Consider the following 14,319-nt stretch of genomic DNA (forward strand, 5'->3'; position numbering starts at 1 on the left):
AAATTACATATTTGAAATCCCCTGCTGTTTGTAAAGACCATTTAAATATTCAAGTACCTTTGTCACCACATGAAGCTCTGATGAACTGACACTTTTGCCATTACCCTGCATTCCTGCCTTGTTTTGAGAACATTTCCATTTAATGATGCTTGTTTGCATGATTAGTTTGCATTTCCTGATTTTCCTTCACACAGCAAGGATTTCTCTCGGCTCACTTTGTAACAACTGGTTTGTTTTAAATATAGGAGTTTAGAGGATAGTGGGGTTTTGTTGGTTTGGGAGGGTTTGGGGTTTTTTTTTGGGGGGGTTGTTTGTTTTTTTCTTTGAAGAAATAATTTCAAAGACGTTCTTTTTATATTGCAAACCTTTATATCAACGAACTTTATACTGTAGGCCAGGGGTCCTCAAACTTTTTAACCAGGGGGCCGGCGCGCAGATGAAGTGGCAGGAGGCCATCTGCGGCTGCTTGGTTTCCCCCCAACCCCTGGCGGGGGGGTTCTGTAAATACCGGGGGCCGGATTGAGGACCCTGGGGGGCCGTATCCAGCCCGCAGGCCATAGTTTGAGGACCCCTGCTGTAGACCTTTAATCAGAGCAAAACACTCCATGCTTCCTTCTGGATGGGTGAGGTGAACATGCCTAGTGCAGAGCAGGGAATGACATCGCACACTTTTTTTCTACTGATAGATATTAAAACAGCAGATTGCTGGACTGCAGGAGGAGTTCAAGAGAAATGAGTCCTGCTGGCACGCTGCCTACAGCAAGCTGAGAGACCAGGTTGAGATGCTGACCAGACAGAACATGGAGCTTCGAGATGAGCTCAGTGTTTCAGGACATCAGAAACAAAAAGCAGAAAAAAACCCCAAAGCTGTGAATTTCATGGACAGAAAATCAGAGATCCTGGTACTGGAAGATATTATCTGTTTAGTACTATCTGGAAAATGCAGGAGTAGTTTTTCTTTGGAGCTGGCATGTGTGAATACTGTTCCACCTTTTCTGCCATGCTTAGCCTGAAGGGCGAAAAATCAGCTCTGTAGTGAGCCATGTTAAAGTACATTCTTTGTGTGGTCCTCTACCACTTTGCCTTAGATATTCGTGTGGGGGGCACCTCTACAAGGTGATTCAGCCAAACTGTCTTAGACACATCAGGCCTGATGTCTCCCTCCACTACCTAGGGAGGAAGGCTAGATAACTAATTTACATTCAGTACCTAAATTAGACAACAAAAGTCCTCTGAAATTAATTCTACTATTTATGTGTATGTATATATATATATATATATATATATATAATGCCATTCACCTTTTCGATAAATCAGCTCTTCAGCTAGGTGCAGGCTGGTTTCTGGCAATAGATATAGTGGGACCTTTTCAATAGATATGGTAGGACCTTTTATTAAATCTCATTTCAGTTCTTATTTTGTGCTGTAAACTTTCTGGGACAAAAATGCTGTCAGTGGCCTGCCTTACAAAGGCACAAGTTGGGATTCCTGGATGGGCATTACAGTGGGGTGGAGCAGGGAGGATAATCGGGGTGGGAATTATAGCTGGCTAGTGTGAATGTCTCTGGCGACCTCCTGAAATCAAAATGGTTTAATCATAGGTTTGCAGGTTCTTTTGTAATTTCTCATTTGGTACCCAATTTGTTTATTATACTTGTAGGGTTACTTGTTACATTACTATGTAACTGGGTAACTTCATTTAAGGGAGTTAAAAGAAGGGAGAAGGATGCTTTTACCCATCTCTTTCACAGGAGACAGCAAGTCTTGGTGAAGTTAAATGGTTCAGGCTAGAATTCAAAAGACAGAAGTCTAGTTTGACTGGGTCATTTAATTCCCTGTGTATTCAAGGATGGAAAATATGTGCCTTTAAAGAAGGATCAATTTCATCCTATGTGTGTCAAGGCGACTAGAACAAATAATTATCTTCTAGACGGTGCAGTCTGGTGAGATGAATCCTACTCTTCCACAGAGTGGCTCAACTCAGGAGAAAATAAAATTGAGCCATTTACTCCTAGGTATTTCCCTAATTTGCAAATCTAATTTCTGGTAATGTATCTTTAAAAGATGTTACTACCACCAATTAACCTGTCCTTTGCTTTATGGAGTGAAGAAGTTTTGTTCTTTCTTTTTATTTGATTTTAATGTACTTGTTAATGAGATTTTCCACCTAACACTATTAAGTTCCATTGAAAATGTAATTTCAAGTCACATTTCACTTTATTCTTAGTTTTCCCAAACCCGCCTGTTCATATGGCTTATTCTTTTATAGATTGTGAAGGTCAGAAAAAAAGATTAGAGTCACATGTACAGAATGAAAAACCATAAAGATTCCAATAAAAGCAAGGATAAGAAAAAGCTAATTGACTTCTGTAGTAGGCCAGATTTCTGTATTATTTCTACTGCTTTGGGACACTCACTGGTGTAGAACTACTGCTTAAGCCACTGAAGATTTTTGCTGTGTGAAAGTAATATTAGGATGCTGTATATAAAGATGCTAGGATGCCGTATACAAACATTCTTGTGTCTGATACTGGGGAGTTTCAGTCCCTAGCAGAACAAGATGTGGAATTTCATTCATTGTGTTTAAATATAATATTTTTTATTACAACAGAAAAGCAGGTGGCTTTTAGGGTTATATGACTCTACTAGCTGTGACTTGAACTTGCAATTATGTATTTATAACAAATTCTTCACTAGGTTGCAGAAGCTATTCTGCGAGAGACAACATCATCATCCAGACAGGAAGAAAGATCATGGAGAGATAATCCCAGGAGCCACAGTGTCTGTCATGTGGGGCCGAAGACATCTTTGCAAAAACACTTCTTTAGAGATATGAATAACAAAGTATGCATTCCTATTGCCAGAAGTCACTTTTCCACAGTTTCAACTATTTATTTAAGAGAATGTTCTTTGGAATCAAAATCTGTGCAAATGAAAGTATCTGTATAAGCATGGTCATAATTTCTTGCAGTGGGCTTGTGCTGTCACTCAGCACAATTTAGCTTGTAGGTTTTCTTCTGGTTTTGCAGTAGCAGGAAACAAAACAACTTCTCCTTTTCCAGACCTAACTGAGATGCCTGTTATTCGCATGTATGCTCTGAATTCATTATACCAGCAACTTCACAGATTGGTTTTAGAGGGAATCACCATACCCTGCCTCAGCAAACCATAAATCCAGTATTTTGTCATTAAGGGCTTTACTTGCCAATAAGCACTGGTGGCCTTCCACCTGATAAAGTCAGTGGGAAAATCACTTAGCTTTTTACAAATTGTGACAGGTTAACACATTATGTCAAGTGAGGTGCTTGTTTCTGGCTGGTATTTCTATGACTGTTTCTCCACAGCCGGTTTACCACATTTCTTACACATCTCATTGTTTAGAATCAATTGATATCTAAATATTTTGTTGTGCTTTCCTTTCTCTTGGCTTTGTATTTCTTGTTTCTTATTATGAACATCTTTAATATTACAAGTCTCCTTTCTTCCTTTTGTTCACATTTAGTTGAAATCTGTGCTTTGTTCAAGTGAACAGTCTCTGAAATTCCTCCTACTTACTGGAAACTAATCTGATTTCACTGGCTAAAGCAAAACTTAGCTCACATACACACCACTCTCCCTGCCTGTTCAGGGATTGAAATCAAATGTAAAACTTGTCAGATGAGAAAGGAGGCAACTATTCCACTCTAGTGATCCTGACAGTGTGTGTTTTGAAAGTCGCTAGACAGCGGCTTTGGTGAATCCTGCATGGTGCCAGATATGAAAGAGAGATGATGATAAGAACAACTCTAAACTGTATATGCTTAAAAGAGCAGAATCAGTCATGTGTGAAATAGTGGCTTCAAACAGGCTGCAGATATTATGTGCCTGTCTTCAAGACTGGCTATATTTCTAAGCAATATATGTTGTTTGTAACTCAGAAGGTGCAGGGTTTCAACTGCAGGGAATTGTTTTGTTTGTTCTGTACTGACGTCGGATCTCCCCAGTCCCTTCCGCAGCTGGGATGTCTCCATTCCTCTGTTCTGCGGTGGGCAGAGTTACTAACCAGACAAGTAATGGGCAATATACTACCTGCAGTTGAAGGGGCCAGTAAAGTCAAAAAGCTGTCTTTGATAGCTTACCCTAGAAATTTTCAAGGTATGAAAGAGTTTGTTTCATCTGAACATCTCAAGTATCCTTGTGAAATGAGTTAAAGCCAGAAACATTTATTCTACATAGAGATTCCCTAAGACCCATTGAGTTAATTTTCATCCTGTGGCACACAGCCATGTGCAAAAAAAATTGTGGCTTCAGCAACAGTTCTGAGAAGGGGGAAGATGAGGACAGCAGACTTTTGGGCTCACCATTCTCTCCGCTTTCACCAGCCAGCCAACATTGGCTCCAATCCAACTGGAATCCAGCACAAGCATGAGCTAGACTGGTGGGCATAGTGCCCAGGTGTCCTGAGTGAACTCTGAAATGTTTGACAGAGACACATGTTCTGTATCTGGTCTGAATGCAGAAGGCAGCCTTGCGGTGAATACAGTAGGTGCCAATTGTTTGAATCCGAAATTGAAGGCTCAGGTAAATGGAACATTAAACCGATGCCCAAAATCTGTGCCGAATCTGTACTTCACTAGCTCCTGTGACAAAGATAAAAAATAAGCTGGCATCCTCTGCTTTCTACCTGTTCTTCTAGTTTTGAAGTTTTGCTTTGTAATTAAAATCCATTTGTTTTGTTGTCACCAGCTAATCAGCTGATTAATTTTTATTCGGTTTTCAGTGGAGATAAAACCCAGTTGATCTGCCTTGTGCATGTTTGGAGGCTGCTTCTTCCTCCGACCCTGCCAACCCTTTGTACCAAGGGCTTCCTTTACTGGCAACTCACATGTTTCTGAGGAAGAAAAGTAAAAAGATTTATTGAGATAATTTGATGACTTTGTTTATGAAAGTGATGGAATTGAGAGAATCTTTATCAAGAACCTCATCATGTGTGATTAACCCAAATACTTAGTACTTGAGTCTTTAAAAAGTGTAGAGCTAAATTGCAGTGGTTGCCTGGGTTACAGTGATTGCTATGATTTATGAAACAATCTCTTAGAATGACATCCATCTGTATGAAAACAGAAACCACACGTAATTCACTAAACCTGTCTTTATTCCTCTGACATTATTGCCTTAAAAATTGGTATGCTAGTGTATTTAAAAATGTGTAATCTATGTGATGCATAAAAAAATGAAATCAGTAGCTTTTACAGTGGCATATGTAGCAAGCTGAAGTACCTTTACTAACGCTGTTCTGCATGGAGGCTCACCCAACTCAGTTGGTTGTTCTTTAAATACATCGTGAACAAAACTTGCCATGTTCATGGAAACACCTCTTCTTTCTTTCTGGCTTCATCCTTCTCCTTCGCTTTTGCAGTCCAATACATCCTGCTTCATGAGCTTGTTAGTTCTTGAAATTATAAAGAATGAGCACGTGCCTTTTCTCGTTATATTTTTAAGGTCTGTACAGGTTTCTGTCCCTTGGCTATGGCACCACCCATTGCATCAGTAAATGTTGACTTCTGGACACACTTTTCAGAGGGGGCTTTTAGACAGCTGATGAGACCTCCTTTTCTGAAATAAGCTTTCTAGGCAGCTCTGTGTTAAAATTCTTGCCATAAAGTATTTCCTATTTACAAGTCTTGTGTAGGTAGCTCTTTAAAAGCTTGAATTGCAATGTTCTTTCTAAAACACACCACAGCAAAAAACAAATGCTGCCACATGTTAGTGTCTGGCTGAAGCTGATGGATATTTGAGCTGCTGTGGCCCTCTTGGCACTTTCTGATGACAGTGAGCTGGCTGGCTCAAAACCAACCAGGCAGAAAAATCAGCTCATTTTTGCCTGTTTCTACTTGCTGAGCCAGGTCAGTCCCCCACTGTGCTTCCTGGTGCCACTTAAAGGAAGGGCTAGAAATGTGGCTGGGGACAGAGGAAGAGAAGTGGGACTCCAGCAGTCTGGGCTGAGAATGGCTTGAACTGCTGTGAAACTGCAGCAATGGCTTTTCAAGTTCTTTTACATCACTTGGTAGTTTTAGTCTTGAGATCTTTAGCAACAAAATGATGTCTTAGGAGCTCTTTCCTTCTATTGTCTGCAATTTCTGAGATAATATCTCTTAATCAAAAATAGTTTTAAAAGTCTTTAGTACTATACCACTTGTCTCAAGCTGAAATGCCAGGCATATTTTGACAGTTTGCCTACTCACTTGTATTTGAAATCATGATTATATTTGGAGAAGTCAGGCATATTCAGTCTGCCTGCAGAAAACATCTCCACATTTGAAATAGAAATCTTATTCCTTTTACAATGAATTCTATTGATTTCTGTACCTTTTAGCATCCTTGTCTGAAAGAGCTAACTAGTTGCCTATCTCCTGCTCAGAATGTTTTATGCTTAGAGGAAAATATTTAGCCTTTTAAAATTCTACAACTTTGTGGTGTTGCAATAGGTTTCCTTTCCTGGCTCATTCCTTGTAAGCACATCCATTTCATGGAATGTCATTTATTAACATAAATAAGAGATCACGATCCACAACAACAACAGATTGCCTAAATTTGTTTGATCAAATGGAGCAAATTTTACAGCTGTCAAAAAATGGCCATAGGGACTGTTATCAGAGAAGGAATTGTGCAGTCTTCCAGTCGTTGTGCCTTGTTAGTCCCCTGTCCCTTGAGCAATTGCTCATGGACTTGGCCAAATTATGCTGATGGTAAAAATATTCTTTCAATGGACTGCTCACACTTACCTTCCCAAGCAGCCACTCTCCAGTGTGCAACACATTTCAGGATCGAAGTACCTGATACCATTTCTATGTTGTTGTTTTTTTAATGTTTCTTTGTTTCTAAATGTCATGTGCTCACTGCCAGTCATTCACCAGCTCGATGCATTGTCTTCTGCTATCAGTTCTGGCAGGCACAGACATCATGTCTTGTCATGTCTGGAACGACTTCAACAATGTGGGCAGTGAGACAGTGCCTTTGTCTCGTGCTGCCAGGCATTTCTACATTAGGTTCAGTACCTTCAAAGTTTTGACTAGACAAGGGTGCAGCCTAAGTTTTCCTGTCATACCAATGTAATGTTTTCTTTGCAGCTTCCAACCCCTGGCAGTCATTGTGTAAATCTCAGATACCTCCTGGGGTCATGCAGCAATATTGTATGTTTCCTCTGTGCTCTGATCTAAGGTCTCCCAGAAAACGTGGGGAAGTGCTTTTGAGTAACTGTGGTCTTTCCAGTTAATCTGCTATAGTTTGTTTGAAACTGTTCACATCTGATTTCCCTCCTGTGGCTTGCATCTATCTTAGGGTCCTGCAAGGCTTGTGTCAGCTTTGATTGATAATGGCAAAATGTAAAAAGGGTGGACAACTGGCAAGTAAGAATGAACTGTCACACAATATATTTTATGGGGGTCAGCTCAGTTGCAGGATCCCCGAGAGGGATATCTTTGCTGCTGTTGGCAGCGTAGTTGGGACTGAGGGATGAGAGCCTGAGAGTAGCTGTTGGCCTCTCACTGTGTGCCTTGGATTAACCTTGACTTACATCGTTGCCCAAGTAAAGAGAAAGGTGGGAAGGAAAAGAAGACCCCAAATAGAGAATTACATATGAAATATGCGTGTGTGTCTGTGTGTATGCCCACATACACAAATACTTTCATAAAAGTTTTAAACAATGATGCACCTGTTGTAGGATTTTTAATGCTGTTTGAAGATGTTTATATCAGCTTAATATAAATGTATCCAAACCTTTCAGGCAACAAAAAGCTCTGTGCAAAGGGCTGATCCTTTGCAATCAGTGACAAAGGAACATCAAGAAAAGAAACCATCTAACTGCTCCCTTGGCAGAAGCTCAACACCAACTGGCAGGAGGACACCTCACCAGGGAAGACTGACACCTCTTGAACCAGAGAAAGTAAGTTTGGTTTTTCTTTTCTTTTTTATTTTTTATTTTCTTTTTACAGCATTGTTTAGTAGGTGGATTGGGATCCTGGTCCCCATATAGCTGCTGCTGGTACTGTAGGGTTTTTGCCAGAAATGTTCAACACATTGAGCCAGACTATTCATACATTAAGGTATTTAGGCATCTGCAGGGCAGGGCACGGGTGAATGCATTGAAACCTGCCCCCCTTGCCCTCAGAAAAAGTTCAGAGGTGATCACATGCACCAACACTGCATGGGCCAGTGGCTCCCTGGGGTCCAGGGGCTGGGAGCATCAGGGGGTCCCATGGGGTTGGGCAGGGCAAGGCCCATCCCACAGGCCCAGCCAGGGAGGAGGGCAGGCTGGGGATGGAAGTCAGGGTCAGGCCAGGATCCCAATTGTCAAAGCCCATGGTGATAAGACAGGTCTGGGGTCACGACAGCGTCAGCCCACGGGCCAGGGTTAGGATCCAGATCCATGAGGTGCATGGCCAGGCACAGGCGTAGCCACAGTGCAACCCAACAAGGACGAGAAATGCAGCTCTCAAGGGAAGAGTCGGGATGGGGGGTTGGGGGTGGCCCTCTCAGGCTTTTTCCAGCTCCTCCACCCGCGTCTCTCTCTCCACAACAGTCTGACCTAAGATTAGACACCCATACCACATCAGCACACAGACAGCTGAACTCCTAGGAAGGGGAAGTATGCTCTTGGCCATGTCACGGATAGATCCCATGTTACAGTGAAGCATGACTGTATGTCAGGGCTTTTCCATTTTGCTTCAGGTTGGACACCAACCCTCTCCTACTGGGAGAAGAACAGATGACAGGAAATCACCTGGAGCTGTCTTGTATCTGAGTACTGGTTTTAAGGAGCCTAACTCATCTTCCTATGTAAAAGGTAAGATTTGTGGGAACTTTCTGCTTGCTTAGAGTGGTCTGCAAATGACTTGGAGACACTGGTTCACAGCTCTTGGCTCACAGGCAATATGTTGTCACTAAAACTCTCCTGTGATTCTTAGAAGAATGATGAAATTTGTATTGAGAAGAAAGGGAGAGCAGATTGTGGTGTTGCCTGCTTACTCACTGAGTTTGTTGCCCTGGAAGCCCAGAAGATGGGAGAATGGATGTGGTCTGCACTTCGCTTTAGTCCAGGACAAAGCACCTTCAGGAGGATGGAAAGCTGTTAGCAAACATTATCAGTATAAGAAGCAATGTGCTGCAAGAATCTGAGAGCTAGCATCTTTAAAAAACCTTCTGAGATAGGTATGGAAACATGTGATTCAGCAATTTTCATATGTTTTCAATGACCCCTTTTACTTTGCTTTTCTTACAGGTTCGTCTATGCCCGTTTCAGGTAGCTCAGAAGGCATGCCCCTGTCACATAACCACAGCAAGGACACTTGCAGCTTTGCACTCTGCAGTAAGAATGAAGAAACAGAGGTATTTCACCGTGTAACTCTGTACAATAACTCAGTGAGTCTGCTATCTTAGTTTTCATATACAGCATGCTAACTCCCATTCAGCTGGGGACAATACTACCCTGGCTTTATTTTCTTGCATCTACTCATGGTAAGTACACTCTTAAAACAATATTGCAATGGCTTACAAATGATATAGTAGATTTCTGTATCGAGAATTCCTGCACTACTGTTGGACATTAATAGAATTATGTTGCCAGTTAAAATTTTAATTTAGGTTCAGGAAGAAGAGACTCTTATTCTTAAAAAGACAGAAAAATTGCTAAAACCTCAGAATCAAGTGGCTTTTTTGACCACAAACAGAAGTGGTCATAACTGCATATGACAACAAAGTATCTACAGACAGTTCTGCTTTTCTGGACGCTGAAGCAAAGGTTTCAATTCTGGCTCTTATGTGACCAGCAGCTGTCTTCTTTGCATTTGCGAACTAAAATAAAACACACTGAGAAAAAGAAAACCTTACATTCCCCTTTCCTATGCTATGCAGCAGACACAGCGCTCTAGGGATGGATCTGGCAACATCAACAATTGTATTTGCAGCCTTTTACTGGAGCATATCATTGCCCTGTGGGAAGCAGTACTCTTGTTCCTTTGAATCCCACAATTCACATTACACCGTATCTTCAAGCTGTAATTAACATCAGTTAGTAACTGTTCTGGATGCTATGTGCCAGATGTCAATTAACTTAAGGTTCTTTTGTGCTGTCAGACAGTGCAAAGAACACTCATTGTAACGATAAATTGGTAGTGTAACATCCTGAATAACCCTTAAGTTAGCATTACCTACAGCTAAGAACCATGTAATTTGTTTTGGAAGAGCGGGTCTGGCTAATACAGGTACTTTTCTTTGCAAATCAGTAACCCGATATTCAGAGATAGTTCTATTCTTTGTTCTTGTGTTTGTTTATTCTTTCCATTTCCTATAGTGTAGTTTTGCCAGAATGCGCTTGTCACCTCATTTTTTTGTTTTCTCTATTCTGCCTTTTGCTTTGTAAACTGAAGTTGATTGGAGTTAATGTGCAACATTTCTAGTTCTGACTAAAAGATCAAAGTTCATTACAAATGCAAGGCAATACCAAAAAGAAGGGCAGCTTTCCCCTCTGTGTATGAAGTAAATATGGGTTTGACACATTTGATTAAAATTAATGGCACTATCTTCAAAATTTCTGTTTATATAACACTGACTGTGATGTTTTCATAACGTAGCCTCCAAAATCGATAATGTCTAGAAGGTCAATGTTTCATCAAGAAAGAAGAAACAGTGAAGAAGAGGTGCAGGAAAAAATAGAGTATCGTGACGGAAAGGTGAGATAAAACAGGATGCAAAAATACTTGAAGAGATCCCCAGTAGGACTGCAGTATAGATGGGAATCACTGCTTCAAGTAGCCATAGACAATTATGTCTCCAATTAAGTGTGTGTTCCTTAAAGGAGAGCTGAAGTGTAAAGTTCAAACTATGGAAGGTAAGAAATACGTATAGATGGGCTGGTAATCAAGTAACCGAGTTACTTTCTTATCTGCCACACAGATTTGCTCTATGACTTCCACCAAGTCCTTTTTCTTTCAGCCACCTCATTTGTGAGCTGGGAGGAATATCTGTTAGTGGGGTAGTGCTGGTGTTTTTTAGTGCCAGATTACAGGCCACTCTTTCCTTGGAAGTGAATCTAATGGTAGTGAGCTGTGCCAGCAAAACGTCATCTGTGGGAGAAGTCTTTCATTATACACAGCTGGCTACACCTGGAGTAACATCAGTGGAGTTGGGCTCCATGCAGCCTGCCCAGTTTGCTCAAGCCACCTGTCAAAATCCTCAACGATTCCCCAGCTGCATCTGGAGATTACTCCCAGCTGCCCCTAGTCCTGGGAGTAGCTGGTTTCATCCCTTCCCTAGAAGTCCCTGTCTTCTAGGAGGGGATGAGTGGGCAATTCCTGCTGGCTTCCCATTGTGTTCCTTCAGTCCTCGCCACAACACTGGATAACACGTTCCTCAGTGGCCATGTCACCTTTTCCACCCAGCACCTCAGGAATGGTCTTGAAAGGCTGACTCTGTAGATGAGCCTAGGCATTGCAGATCTGGTGCGTTGCTGTTGGGAAAGGCTGTCAGCAAGGCGACTGAGCGAGCTGGTGCTAGTTTCACTGCTGACAAACAAGCACGCTTTCCAATGCTGTCACTGCTCAGCAGGGCCAGATCTGAACTCGGTCTCTTCAATTACACTGCTCCTAGCAGGCTTATCCTGTTGAAACATTCCCTTGATATTGACTGAGTTGCAACTCTGGATAAGGTTTTTAGCTAGATTAAGGCAAGACAGTAATTCAGTTTATGCACCTGTTCAGTCCTGGGCTTCTCATCCCACCCTGCCCATACAGGTGTTGATTAATGAAACCATAAGCAGTCACAGAAATGGCTTCTGCAATATAACCGTCATTCAGGGAATGTTGGTTTGAGATGCCAATTCCTTTATCGCTAATGCTGCGATGGGGCTCTGTGAAAGTTTCTGCCAATCATGATTGCCTGTGGTAGAAGTAGCAAAATGCAGTATCTGTTGTTTTGACCCTCAACAGAAAAATAATTGTGAAAAAAGTTCACTCTGACATTTTTACCACTGGATTTAATTCATAAAATTGAGTGGTCAACTAGACTTTCTTGTACAACTAGAGAGAGGTCAAAATGGAGATTGATGCCTTTAGAAAGACATATTACTTCTCATTTAAACTATGTGGACTTCTTGTAGCAATGTCTTTTGTCATAAGTAGGTGTAAGACCATCTTCCCATTACTAACTAGTAATGTTTAAATGAAATAATTTCTAAAACCTAAAATCTTGTCCTCAGGAATCATTACAATGCCTGCTTGGGGAAATACCACATCTCTCTTTCCTTTCCCCAAGCATATTTATTCCATTATTTTCTTTTTTTGTGTTTTTTTTTGTTGGGTTTTTGTTGGTTTTTTTTTGGGGGGGGGGGAGGTGTTTTCCCATTTTGTGCAGAGTCTGTTAAAATTTGAGCCATATGGCAGAGCTATACCACATCTTCTGGTTGTCTTCTTCTTTAGACTTCACCAAATTATATTATGGGATTTGATATATGCTGAACAGAACCAGCCACCATAGTAAGTCCAGGAAAACTGATTAATCAGAGGCTATGCTAGGTATAAAGTCTTCCTTGACCAATGCATTGTTTCTAAAGCATGCTGATGGCATTATTGCCCCCTGTTGTTAAGAAGTCTTGAGCAATTTTGCAGATCTCCGCATGCAGTCACATTTAATTCTGTAGTACTGAATGTCCACACAGGGTTCTGTTACTTGAAATAAAATGGTGGTCAAGATATGTCAGCAGTCTGTGTTGATACAAGTGGTTCAGTCCTTTGGGTTCACACAATTCAGAACTGGGATCTCTTCAGTGACCTGTGTGGAAAGTGTCCCAACAGATGTGAAATAAGTACAGACAGTAACGCACAGAAGTTGGTCAAGGAAAAACCCTATTGCCACAAGGCTGTGCACCTCACCTCTCTTAAGAGAAAAACAAGGTGGTGGAGTGAGAATTTGGTCCAAGTGCTAGATGTAAGTTAATTTTGTGAAAAGAAAATTACTTTTAGCCTCTTTTACACACAGATAAGGCAAAAATAATGTATCTGTGCTGCAGAGATAGCTTTTGAAATACAAAGGCATAGCATAACTTACTTCAGGCTCCAATTTAACTGGAAGGCAGTGCAATATTACTCATTTCCTTTGATTTCATTTACATTAGATGCTTTATGTGTTTGAAGGTAGAAGAGGTGCTTACTGATGGACGTCGAATCATCACTTTCTGCAATGGCACTAAAAAAGAGATCAGTGCTGATAAAAGGATGACAACAATTAGCTTTTTTAATGGAGATGTAAAGAGGATCATGCCAGATCAGAGAGTGGTGTGTACTTTTTTTTTTTTTTTTTAAACAAAATAATTCAGTGATTTTCCAGCAAGGTCCTATCATTTTTCTTGATATATGAATTATGGGAGAAATTGATGAGGAAGGGTGTTGGTTTAACAACCCTGAGCAGTGAAACTGCTTCATGTACAAGGACAAAAGTGGAAAGAGATGAAGGTAACAGTCAAAAGAGATGAAGGTAACTGTCAAGGCAACTGCCAAAGAAGGAACAAATGGGTAGCTGGCCAAGCAGATAAAAGAGAGTGAAAGAAGGCAAAGGACAGGGGCAGTCACCTGAAGCAAGGACTGGTTTTTACACATTTGCAGGGTAGTTAGCCCAGGAGGTTCTTCCCTCTTGGCATTATGTAAATATAAATAGTTAATAAAGAGAGCTAGAGCAGAAAAAAGTGAAGCCTTGGCAGCAGTGGAACTATTTTAAATTAATAGTGCATGGGTGGGAGCCAAAGTGGAGGTGGGAAGATGACTTTCATGTGTGCACTGTTCTCTTGCATGCTGCAGAGAGGAAAGTAGCATCATCTAGACACAGCCATGAGGAGGGGAGTGAATAAGAGAAAGGAACAGCAATGCAAACATAGCTACTTTTACGGATGGCAGATGCAGAAAATGACCTTGAAATGACTTTTTTAAGATGGCTTATTTTTAAGCACAATGTTATGGTTGAATCTGCTTATGCAAATATTGTGAGAATGCTGCAAACACTTCATTCTCCTTCCAGATTTATTATTATGCAGATGCACAGACAACGCACACCACATATCCAGATGGCCTGGAGGTGCTGCAGTTTCCTAATAATCAGATAGGTATGCAAGTGCTCGTAAATGTGAACTCTATGTGCAGGAAGGTTTCTGTTAAGAAAGTGTCGTCTGGTTCTGACACCAGCAGATCGGGTATTTTCTTCTCATTTTGCATTGTCTTTGCATTTCACTTCCAGTGTGCTCCATCACTTTACTGCTCAGTTTCCTCCTACAAAGCAAAGATAATAATGGGATGT

At 41.1% G+C, this 14,319-nt stretch overlaps 1 protein-coding gene across 1 annotated transcript in view; it reads left to right on the plus strand.

Annotated features, from left to right (window-relative positions):
• LOC119150092 (centromere protein J-like) overlaps positions 1–14,319 on the plus strand; it is a 31,113-nt gene that overhangs the window by 13,778 nt on the left and 3,016 nt on the right. Inside the window, 10 exon segments of the mRNA XM_037392279.1 lie at positions 687–902; positions 2,698–2,844; positions 7,766–7,924; positions 8,710–8,824; positions 9,260–9,366; positions 9,628–9,714; positions 9,716–9,778; positions 10,611–10,709; positions 13,167–13,307; positions 14,044–14,128. Of these exon segments, the coding sequence (XP_037248176.1) occupies positions 687–902; positions 2,698–2,844; positions 7,766–7,924; positions 8,710–8,824; positions 9,260–9,366; positions 9,628–9,714; positions 9,716–9,778; positions 10,611–10,709; positions 13,167–13,307; positions 14,044–14,128 (1,219 nt within the window).

Source organism: Falco rusticolus, chromosome 6 (assembly GCF_015220075.1).
Source record: "Falco rusticolus isolate bFalRus1 chromosome 6, bFalRus1.pri, whole genome shotgun sequence".
NCBI lineage: Eukaryota > Metazoa > Chordata > Aves > Falconiformes > Falconidae > Falco > Falco rusticolus.